At 47.0% G+C, this 11,857-nt stretch overlaps 1 protein-coding gene across 3 annotated transcripts in view; it reads left to right on the forward strand.

Annotated features, from left to right (window-relative positions):
- The window catches only part of DGKG (diacylglycerol kinase gamma), a 172,756-nt gene that overhangs the window by 100,124 nt on the left and 60,775 nt on the right, over nucleotides 1–11,857 (forward strand). For all 3 annotated transcript variants that reach the window (XR_005530140.1, XR_005530141.1, XM_039241717.1), the window contains one exon: nucleotides 3,790–3,880. Coding sequence is in view for 1 of the 3 variants with exons in the window: in XM_039241717.1 (XP_039097648.1) it covers nucleotides 3,790–3,880 (91 nt within the window). In the remaining 2 variants the exon portion in view is untranslated. The remainder of the gene's footprint in view (nucleotides 1–3,789; nucleotides 3,881–11,857) is intronic.

Here is an 11,857-nt window from a genome sequence, read left to right on the forward strand (position 1 = left end):
CTGCAAACTACTTTCTAGGCCTCCAGTCTGTACCCAGCCCTTCCAAGCCACGCTCCACACTTGGGACAGAGTGATTTTTAAAAAGCACAGATTTGATCAAGACATTACTGCCACCCCACACTCCCAAACCCTTGCCAGCAGCCTCATTAAGGATGTTCCATGACACACTATAGACTTAAAGATAAAGCCTGAACACCTAAGCATGGCATCCTCAGCCTTCACAAATGTGCCCCTATCTGCCTCTCTGGTCTTACCCAGCCAGTCACCAACCCACCCACCTTGGGCTCCAGGACATCTGTAGCAAGTTTATGCTCTCTCTTGCCCTGTGCCATTGCCTGGGCTTCTTCCTCTGCCCGGAATACTTTTCCTCCACCTTCCCTGTTCCCTTCCACATTCTTTGGAACTCAGCCTCACCATCACGCTCCTGGGTTGCTTTCTCTAATTGGCCCTGGCCCAAGAATTGGATATCTTTCCTCCTAGGTACTCCCAGGGCTTCGGGCTTAGCCCACAACTCTGTGATCTTTTTCCCTGCCTGTCCTTCCCGGGTGCCTGGCTCACACAGTGCAGTGTTTTATCTTCAGTGTACCTAGTACACCCCCATCTAGTTCTGGCACAATGAGTTTCTTTTTTTTTTTTTAATCCCTGCTTTTATGAAGCTTATATTCTCTCGCTCTTTCTTTTAATGTTTATCTATTTTGAGAGAGAGTGAGAGCCAGTGGGGGAGGGGAAGAGAGGGAGGGAGACAGAGACTCCCAAGCAGGCTACACACCATCAGCACACAGAGCCTGATGCAGGGCTCAAACTCACGAACCATGAGATCATGACCTGAAACGAAATCAAGAGTCAGATGCTTAACTGACTGAGCCACCCAGGTGCCCTGGCACCGTGAGTTTCTTGAATTGATAAATGTGTTGTGTCACACCCAACATTCACTTTCTCAGAAGCATATTCATAATCAACATCACGTCTTTGGATGCTGTGTGACCAGGCAAGATAATTAGCCAAGGATTAGAGTATGGTATATAACTCTAGAAAAATCTATTAGAATAAACATGTGGAGAACATATGTTTCTAACCAAACATCAAGACATGATCTGACAAATATGATCACATGTTTTTCTGTCCTAGAAACATTTGCACATATGATATCTATAGCCACCCAATCTGATCTGTCATTTTTGCCCTACTATGTTATCCAAACATGCCAACTCAAGACATTGAATTAATAGCCAACATGTAAGTGACTAATGTTCTTGGTGAGCTTGCTGTGCAGTAAGCATTATGTGAAGTGCTCTGCAATCACTTACAAAGTGATTTAATCTTCTCACTTACCCTCTGAAGCAGATCTTTTTATTATCGCCATCTTACAGATGAGGAAACGAAGGCGTAACACTTGCCAAGGATTACACAGGCAGCAATGAACATCTTACCAGCAGTAGATGAGTGGTCTGTTTGATCCTCTCAGTCATTCTGCTACACTGACCTAGCCATGACCTCTTAACCTTATTAGATTATCAGAAGAGCCACTGCTGGGCAAAAATAGCTGGTAGCTTCCGGAAATTTTTATTAAAACTCTAAATCTCCTGGCAATAACTTTCAAAAGTCATGATTCAGACCAGAAGTGATATTTGAAAATGGAATCACAATGCAGGTCTCTTGTCTACAGAGATGCTTTCACTGCCAGAGAGGAATGCTCAACCTTGACATTTATGACAATCTGTGTTTTTCCTGTCATGGGGCTTTCACCATCATTGTCCATTGAAAGGCACTGGCCCTCATTGTATCCTCCCTGAGGAATCCTGTCAGGTTTAATCAGTCTGTCCTGTTCCTTGATTGCCATTTCATTGGGATCTAGAGGAATGTTTCTTAAAGTTCTGACAGCTGACCACCAACATAATGATCCTCCCGGGCACTTATAAAAATGAATATTCCTGGGCCCCATACCTATCGCATAGAATCTCTACAGATTGAAGCTCCAGGAAGCAGCATTTTAATCGCATTCTCCAGGCAAGTCTTACGAATACCAATGTTTCAGAACCACAGATGTGGTCTCCACATCCTCACAGCTCTAAGTGTGCTCCCTGGACCAGCACCAGCAGCTTGCTAGAAAACACGAAGTTCTTAGTAAGAACCCCAGTCCTGAAACAGCTGAATCAGAACTTGCATTTTAAAGAAGGTGATTTGTATTCACATTACTGTGCATAGAGAGAACCAGTGATCTAGAACAGGGTTTCCCAATGTTTTTCACTTCATGGCATGAGTGGAAAACAAAAGCACTTGTTTAGCATACAGATGAGAATGCCCACTGCGACAAAAGGGGCTCAGCGTCAACTTGGCCACCCCGAAGACTGAGGGGATCGATATTCCGGGTGTGCCTGATCACAACACACTAGCTGAGTAGCACTGGTCTACTTAGAAGAGTACCCAATTCTGCTAACTTTCTTCATTAGGCATAACTCCCTAAATCTTGACTGTTCTTATTTCCCTCATTATTTATCATTTCTTTCCAAGCATACATAGAGTCAGAAAGGCTACATCAATAAGGCCTTAGAAATCGTCATGCAATGGAAGAACACAGTCACATCTTCACATTCCAGGTGGACTCTTTGAGAAACGCAGAGATAAAAAGTTGTCTGTTATTCTGAAAAGTCATCTGCTATGCACCAAGGAATACGAGGAAGAAATAAGAGCCTTCTGCCTCCCAAAGAATGCTCTTTCCTCTTAGTCCACAAATCTGAGGATGGAGGATCACCAGCACACAAGGTGGCTTCCTATCTCCTGAAGAATGTGCCAAGAAAAATGTGATTTTGTTTAATCCTTCCCTAGCCAAATCTGCCAGCTTATAAACTGGACAGGTGTCCCTTCTCTTAGCCAGCCCCTGATAATGGGACGACAGTTGGGATGGAGGGAATGGAAATAGAATACCTTCAGACACACTACTTGGTGAGATGATCTGATCAACATGACCAAGTGTCCAGACACACCATCTGACTTTGCAAAGCCCCCAACTACATGGGAATCCCTTTCCTTCCCCCACTAAAGAAGATGTTGAAAAAATTTAAAGCTCTAAATGATGAGCTCTTACTCTGAAACGAATGACAAGATCTATCCCTAAATGAAATATTGTAGTAAACTAAGCAAATATAATTGCGGAAGAGGTGGTGGGAGAGAACTCTTGCTCCCAAACAACTCACTTTTTTTCTTCTCTTTTCACTTTATCTGCAAATATGGTCTAATTCTCTCCATTCTGCTTCCCTCGGAGGGAAGACAAAGTAGTCCATGGTTTGGTTGGGTGAGTGTGGGACTCTCTCTTCTCTGTGCCAAGACTGAATATACCTCAAGTCTCAAAAGTGGGTCTGATCTTCCCTTCCTACCCCAGCAATACCCAAGAGAGGGCTCTACCTGAAGTCCCTCTGCATTAGTAGTAGAGAGGACCATGATCAGAGCATGGTGTCCCTTGCCACCTCTGATTGATTTTCATAGAACCCTTCCCTTGATCCAGATCCAGAGGCAAACACACCTTTCTCCTGCCCTTGACCAGGAAGTTCAGAGCAGTTGGCGGTTCAGCCGAGTAGCCATGATGCCTATGAAATATGTGGGTTTTTCTGTAAGTTCTTTGCAGGAACAGTGGGTGAAAAATCTCTACCCCTGATCATCTAATCAACAAGTGCTGAAAACACAGGAGTGGGGAAAGCTGAGGGCTTGGGCCTCTCAGCCTCAACAGCATGGCTATGTTACGTGACCTCTTCAAGGCAGGATACTGAGCCAGCTCTCTGCTTCATGGCGCAGGATGAAGAACAAGCTGTGGTACTTTGAATTTGGCACCTCAGAGACCTTTGCGGCCACGTGCAAGAAGCTGCATGACCACATAGAGTTGGAGGTGAGTCCTCAGATGGGAGTAAGGCTTCCCTGGACCTCAGTTCTGCTCCTGGACTGTCACACACACACCCTCAGGACATATCCCCTGGGTCCTGAAGAGGTGACCCAGAATGGAGTCCGTTTGTCATATCTCCATTCTGTTCCCAAACACGTCTGCAGCCTCACGCGGACGGGGCTCATCACTGGACCTGCCTTTTTGGGCCTGTCCAGAGAGTCCTTGCAGCTCTGGTGCCTAGAGGTCCATTCCTTTCCTCAGCTCCATCCCCACTGTGGCCTTGCAATTGCCCCTTTGCAGAGAGGTGAACACTCAGTGGTCGCCGGCACAGGAAGACAAACTGCTGGTGGGGAGAGGCAATGTCCCAAGGCTGGTAAAAGCCTGGGAGCTGACAGCACAGGGCAGACACCCCCCAGCTCACTCCACCCCCGCTGTCACAGCTGCTTCAAAGAGCCGACTCAGAGGTACCCCAGGTCAGCTTCGTGGGCGTGCAACCTGTGCAGCTGCTCAGAAGGGCCCTCAGGTCAATCAATGCTCTTCTGTCACCATCTTGAAATTCTTGAAGACTTTTTAACAAAGAGCCCTGCCTTTTCATGTTGACCTGGGCCCCTCAAATTACGCGGCTGATCCTGTCGCTAACTCTTGCAGCACTTTTAGCAGCCTGCCTCAGTTTGCCTGAGGCTTCTCTACCAAGGTTCCTAAGCTGCCTGCCTCCCACCCGCTCTCTCTACTCCTGCTGGGCTCCCCTCAGAAGTCTCTTCACCACTCTGCGAGGGCTTCCCCGGTCTCCGGCCACCTGAAAGCCCAAATGTCTGCACACCAGCTTGCCTCAGCTCTGTGGCTCCTCAGGCCAGTGGTTCCCTTGCCCATGGTTCTCAGCTACCACACTACCTTCCCGTGGGATTCAGGCCTGTCGCCCTGTTCCTACTTGAGAAAAGCAAGTGAAAGAGGCAGCCAAAGAGTTCAGCCAGGGTGGGCCTCCCCTGGCCCACCAGCTTTGTCTCTAGGCCTGAATTAGCAGTCAAGTTGGGCCCGGGCACCCCTTTGAGGAGGAGCATTTGGCCTAAAGCAGTGTGGGAAAGCCCCACTGTTCCCTATGGAAGGCAGCCTGTGCGCACAGGGAGTTTTCACAAACAAAACACAAAGCCAGAGATCCTGTGCTTCTCTTTGACTCATCTGCCTGCCTCTCCCCTCCGGTTGCTGGGTTACCAATCCCAGGGTGGGAGGAGCTGGTCAGGGCTAATCCCTAGAATTTTTGGCCAGCTCAGGGCTCTGTCGGAGAGCAGAAAGGCCCAGGAGCCAGGGCTTTGTGTCCCAGGTGGGACCAGCTGCCCCTGGGAGAGGCTGAGGAGCTAGCCCACCTCTCTGAATCCACTGCCTGGGAGGGAGTTCCAGAGAAGCAGGATGGGGCTGGGTTTGGAGCCTGAGCCCGGCCAACAGAAATGTGTGTGCATTTCTCCCATTGGCATGATCGCCTGGTGGGGTCTCTTTAAATATACCCCAAGTGAGGGACAGCCCCGGCCTAACCACTGCCAGCTGCAGGCACACAGCAACTGCTTGTTCTCCCTGCAGCTGGCCTTGAAACTGTGCCCAGAATAGAGCAGCTCTGCTCCCCTGTCTCTGCAGCTCGCCCTCCTGGCTGCTGGCTCCCTCTGGGGCCAAGACACAACAAGGGCTCCTCCTCAACCACACAAGGGGCTAGTGGCCTCCCTGCAAAAGATGCCAGTGACCTCTGGACGGGGTGGGATTGTTCACGCTGTGGGCTCTTGGGGACTTTGGGGAGCATTTCCTGTTTTCCTTATCTACCCATAATGAGTCTTTTTAGCATTTATTCATGGGGGGGGGTCATGTGACAGGCAGCTTCTAACACCCACAGGACTGGGGCCGGCACCATTTTTCCATCCAGAGAGCAGTGGGTGGACGGTCCTGTGTCTTGTGATCCAGAGGGGGGACAGAGAGACAGAAGAGGGCATGGCATGTGAGGGATGGGGTTGTCCTGATGTGAGAGCATCAGGGGCCTTGGGGAGAGCAGCGAGAGAGGCTGGCTAAGTGACCTGCTAAATGTGGCCGCTACACACAACAGCCCACGCCCATGAGGGCTAGCACACTCATCAGTTCAAGGTCAGTGACCCCAAGAATAACTGCATACAGGTGTTTATACTACCCATCACCACTCTCAAAGCCCTAGCTCAGCTTTTATTGCATCGTCACACAGCAACCCTATGTGCTGCGTAGGTCAGGTGTTATTATTCCCATTTCATGGAAAAGCAAGCTGAGACACAGAACGTTAGGAGGGTAAACGGAAAAGCATAAAGGGAAGAGGAAAAAGTCACATGCTTCAGCTGCCTACCATAATGTGTCCTCATTTGACACAATAACCCAGTGAGGCAAATATCATCACTTTTTTAAAACAGTGTTTGTTTATTTTTGAGAGAGCACAAGCAAGGAAGGGAGAGGGAGACACAGAATCCGAAGCAGGCTCCAGGCTCTGAGCTGTCAGCAGGGAGCCCAACGCGGGGCTGGAAACTCAACGAACCATGAGATCATGACCTGAGCCAAAGTTGAACGCTTAACCAATTGAGCTAGGCAGGTGCCCCTCATCACATGTTTCTAAGTAGAGAAACTGAAGCTCAGATACATCAAGTAACTTGACTAAGATTCTGTTGCTGGAAACTGGTAAGAGAAAACATTTGAGGGCTCCTGGAATGAGTTTAGTTTGAACCCAGTAGAGATTTACCTTAACAGTGCCAGAAACTCAGTGAATTCTTCAGCATAGATACAGCTTTTTCCTCCTTTGCTGAATGTGGGCCCATTTGGTCCCATCTCTGCTGAGGCAGCCAGGTGGGTCTGCTGAGAAATGCTTTAAAACAACAGGAGACACAGTCCTAACCTGCTCGTTTGGGGAAAGGAGTCCGTTCCCGCTGGACCACAGGAGAGTCAGGGCTCTGCCTTAAAGTTTACAGAACGCTTTCCCATGCTGCATCTCATTTTATTTTGATCCATCAAATGCTGAGGGCAAATATTCACATCTTTATGCGTCAGGAAGCTGAGGCAACTTGAGAAACAGCATACACTGCTAGGGGTTGAGGGGAACAGATAGTAAAGTCTATGTAGTTGCTGTGTGTGTGTGTGTGTGTGTGTGAGAGAGAGAGAGAGAGAGAGAGAGAGAGAGAGAGACACGCTGGTAAAAATCGGGGTGGTAAGACTTTAAAACTAACCTGAGATTACGCAGGGAAGGTCTCCATTAAAAGCCTCTCACAGGCAATACCACCTGCTTCTCTGAGGCTAGTGGCTTGTTGAGAAGGACTAAGAGGCTTCGTTGCTTCTCTGGAAGCTTACAGCCCAGTTGACAGCTGGTTAATATAGTATACTCACTTAACTAGTGCTAAGGAAATTAGATCCAGGAGTCCTGGGGAACCACGCGAGCCAGATCACTCTAGATGCTGTTTTGAGCTGCTCAAAGACTCGGGCCGGGGAGAAGGTAATGCTAGATCTCCCGCTTATCTGTGGACACTCAGCCAGGGCAGGCGCAGTGAAAGGCACCTGGCCCGGACACGTAAGACCAGGAAGTTAGCCCAGCTCTGTAATTAGGTCAAGAATTTGTTGAACAGTGTGTCTGGGCCTCAGTATTCTTATCTATAAAATGGGGAGAAGGGGTTAGGCTATTTCTCAAAGCTATTATCCAGATTAAAATTTTCATGTTTGTTTTTTTTAAAAACTAGCAACAGAGCCAAGTGCCTCCCAGAATCTGCAAAGCAGCCCTGAGTGGCAGGTGTCGTCACCTTTCCAGAGTAGGGGATAAAAGCTGAGAGAAGGCAAGGGGCTCCCTTGAGGTCTACAGCCTCTGGATGGTCAGGTCAGGTTTCCAAATCCAGATTTGCCCAAAACCCAGGACTTTCAAGGCAGTACTTGTACTTCGAGTTTATAACCCAGATTCTCAGCTAGGTGTGGGGCATGTGTGATCTCCTTTTATTCACACGCTTTTATTTATTTTAACATTTCAGATAGCATTAAAAGTAGGCATGAGATTGTTTACCTTTATCAAAAAGAGAACATATCAAATATTGCAAATGCTCGCTCTAAATGCTTCCTTTCCGGCAACTATGAACACTAGTGTTCTTCCTGGAAAATAGGTGCTCTGTAAATTGTGGCTGACACTAATTAGGAAGCCAGCATGTCACCCACATGACTGTCATCATCCCTGGTCTCAGACTGCTCTGACTTCTCTTCCCTCCCAAAATGCCATGAAGGTTCATTTTAATCTGATTTCACCTGAATAAACAGATAGGGGCTGGGGTGAGGGAGGGACACAGTGAGTCACCTCCCCCACCCCAGGCCCAGAATAGCTTTGGAAAGGTTTTTAGACGTGATCATAGCTAGGTGGAGCCAACCAGGCAGGCTTCAACTCGAGCACTTATTTTACATGCTGTGGAAATTTTTCATTTTACTGGCTAAAAATAAGAACTTCCAAAATTCCTTGATATTTTATCTACTTTAAAACAATGTTCACAAGGGAAGGCTAGCTGGCTCCACTAATATGAATTTCTGCATGGGGAAAAGTGAATCCAAATTTGGAAGCTGCTCAAAAAAAATGTTATCCAGTATATTTTGGGAATCGGCACATCAATTCCCCCCCACACCCCACAACGTTTAATTGAGGATTTTTAAAAATGCAACAAAGTCTTGGGAACAATATATCAAATACTCCCATTTCCTCCCTTCACTTAGAAATATTTGTCAATATTTTGTTTTATTCCCCTTAAGTACGTTTTAATCAAAGGAATAAACTATTACAGATAGACGGGGCACCTGGGTGGCTCAGTTGGTTGGGCGTCCGACTTTGGCTCAGGTCATGATCTTGTAGTTCATGAATTCGAGCCCCTCATTGGGCTCTATGCTGACAGCTCAGAGCCTGGAGCCTGCTTTGGATTCTGTGTCTCCTTCTCTCTCTGCCCCTCCCCTGCTCATGCTCTGTCTCTCTCTCTCTCAGAAATAAACATTAAACAAATTTAAAATAAAATATTACAGATAGAATTGAGTTCCCCCACAATCCCTTTGTGCCCTGCAACTTGCCTTTTTCACTCACCACGATGTTCCTGAGATCTCCCTATGCTGATGCTGATAGAGCCAGTTGGCTACTTTTAACATCTCTGTGGTCTCTGCACCCCGTCCCACCCCACCCCCTCATCGCCCCCACCCCCAGAGATGGGGAGGAAGAGCAGAAGTGGGAACCTTAGCTGCTGCCATTGAAATGCAGGTGGTGACCATTTGCCCAAGGGGTTTAGCCATATACACTGCACTGAAAACATACTTGTAGACCATAGGACCCAGCAACCCAGACCTAGAGAATTTCCCACACGTGCTAAGCAAGCACAGAGGCACAGTGCAGCATTTCGTTATTAGAACAAAATGGAACCCACCCAAATGACTGTGTTCTTCTAACACGTTGAAAAGACAGTGTGAGTGGAAATACTAAATGCCACTGAATTATACACTTGCAAATGGTTAATTCTGTCTTTTGTGAATTTCATCTCAATTTTTTAAACATTTAATTTTACAAAAGGGAGCATGCTGGGCACTGTGGTACGGATAGCTGATCCTCCCCATGGTATGGGCCTTGTCTGTGAGAGTCCTGAATTCGAAAACTGACATCTAGGACAGCCATGTACATGCAAAGGAGCTAATAAACAGTGCATCAGGTTATTTTAAAACTGGGCAGATACCTGTAGCTACTCCAGTCCAATCAGGTGCCATTAGTTTTCAAAAGAGAGAAATCAAGGACTTTATAGGTTAAGTAGCTTGGTCAAGCTCACCCGGGGCCAGTTAGGTGGCACAAGTCTGACTGGGGGCATCCTTACTCTGCCTCAGTTCCACTTACAATGTAACACACTCTTCAATGAGAGGGGAAGAAATCTACAAGCACTGTGGCCTCTTCTGGCATTCAAACCTTCTCAGTGTGGGCATAGAGAGCTCTTCAGAGCTTGGAGTAATGAAGGTAGGAACTGGCCAAACGCTCAGCCCATCAGCCCAGCTACAAATCCAAGGGAGATGAAATGAAAACATGCTCCCAGGGAAAGGAGAGGTGAGAAGAGCATTCAAAAGGGATTTTAAATTCCTGGAAAATGAAAAAGTGGCAGTCTGATTACACATTAAGCCTTAGAGTCAAAGGAAGGCTGCAGTGGGCCTTAGCGAGACATCCTCCTTCTGGTCTGCTCCCTTCCTTGGTCAAGGCCAGTGTGGCTCCATCACTCCAGCACCATCCTCACGGTAAGACCATCCAAGGCAGCTCTGGCCGCCTCACATTCCTTCCTGACCATTGCCCTGTCCTCACCACTGTTGGTGTCCCTACCTCAGTTCCTTCCTGCTAGGAGGGCAGTTCTTCTCCTGACTGTAAAAGTAACCCAAATTCACGGTTGCCCTTGAAACTACAGAGGGACAGAAGAGAAAAGCAGCCCACAATCTCAGCAGTCAGCTCAGCACTGTTATAATGCAGGCCTTGTTTTAACCCTGTAAGAATACAGCTTTTGTTTCTTTAAAATCAGGATTCTAGGGGCACCTGAGTGGCTCAGTGAGTTGTGTCTGACTTCCGCTCAAGCCATGATCTCACAGTTCGTGGGTTCAAGCCCCGTGTCAGGCTCTGTGCTGACAGTTCAGAGCCTGGAGCCTGCTTTGAATTCTTTGTCTCCCTCTCTTTCTGCCCTTTCACCCTCCCTCTCAAAAATAAGTAAACATTTTAAAGAAATGTTCTTTTATCAAGATTCTAGAGGGACCTCTATGACTCTTTGATTTCTTACGTCTTTACCCACTTTTCAACACGGCTCCATCCTCCCTCTCTGCCTCTTTCAGCCATGTACTGGCTACAGGTTTCCTTCACTGACCCTTAAAATCTTTCAGCCGAATAAGAAGAAATGATTTCTGTCAGTTTTCTCATACAGCATCCTACTGTTTGCTTGCAGTTTCAGCCACGTAACTTTTTCCCTCTCTTAAACATCCCCATCCATTTTTCATCTCCCACAAATGTGTACCCTATATTTCACTTTAAGCCTCCATTCATCCATATGCTTTTATTTTCTTGTTCTTTTCCACTTCCTTTGTTCTTTTTGAATTGCTTTGATTTTCTTTGTCTGCAGACTCCTGGCTATACATATTTTGTGTCTTCCAAGGACCTTGGAATAACTTTTAAGGATGCATTCTCAGTGCGTACTTTTACACAGCGGTGGGAGACACAAAGCACAGTGGCTAGATTAGGCCCTCCGTGGTCTCAGATGACCCGGGTTGGGGTTGTGTGGCAGTGTGTCCGGTTAGGAGGCACCCCCACGAAGGATTGGGCTGGGCTAACCTCTGCCCTAGGGAGCTTAATTTTTCTACCACCAGGGCCCTTAGTGAAAGAGTAACTTCCCTAAGCCAGGTCTACAAGCAAATGCATCTTCTAAGTGATGATCAACTGTGAGCTTCTATCAGTGGGAAATGTATCACTTCTCTTAGACCTTTTAGAATATTGAGAAGAATTCACCATCTTCGTCTCCACACTTGGGAGATTCAAGAACCTCAGGGAACAGAAGTATTCCAGTCTTTTCCTGCTTCTACCACTGGTTTATGTAACAGACAGGGAATATTACAGAGAATATCACAACAGACAGAATATACAGATGTGACCTATTGGCCCTTAGCTGTCTTAGGGAGGTCATAAACTTGCTGATCCTTGTCCGCTACAGAAGAGGAATTAAGAAGGTAGAAGAACTGACTCTTTCTGGAAGGGTATATACTCTAACGAAGGATCAGATAAATACCCTGTGCACGCATTCATGTTATATCTCAACTGTGTGAAGCAAGGACTCTGTCTTACCGATTCTGTATCCCCAGGCCTAGCCCAGTGCCTGAAATGCTCTATAGTCATTGCTCTATAGCTATTACTTATAAAATTGAACCAAAGTGTGAAAAAAAATCCCATAATTAGCATAAACACTATTAGAAATGACCACT

Source organism: Hyaena hyaena, unplaced genomic scaffold (genome assembly GCF_003009895.1).
Source record: "Hyaena hyaena isolate Hyena2069 unplaced genomic scaffold, ASM300989v1 scaffold_199, whole genome shotgun sequence".
NCBI classification, from domain to species: Eukaryota; Metazoa; Chordata; class Mammalia; order Carnivora; family Hyaenidae; genus Hyaena; species Hyaena hyaena.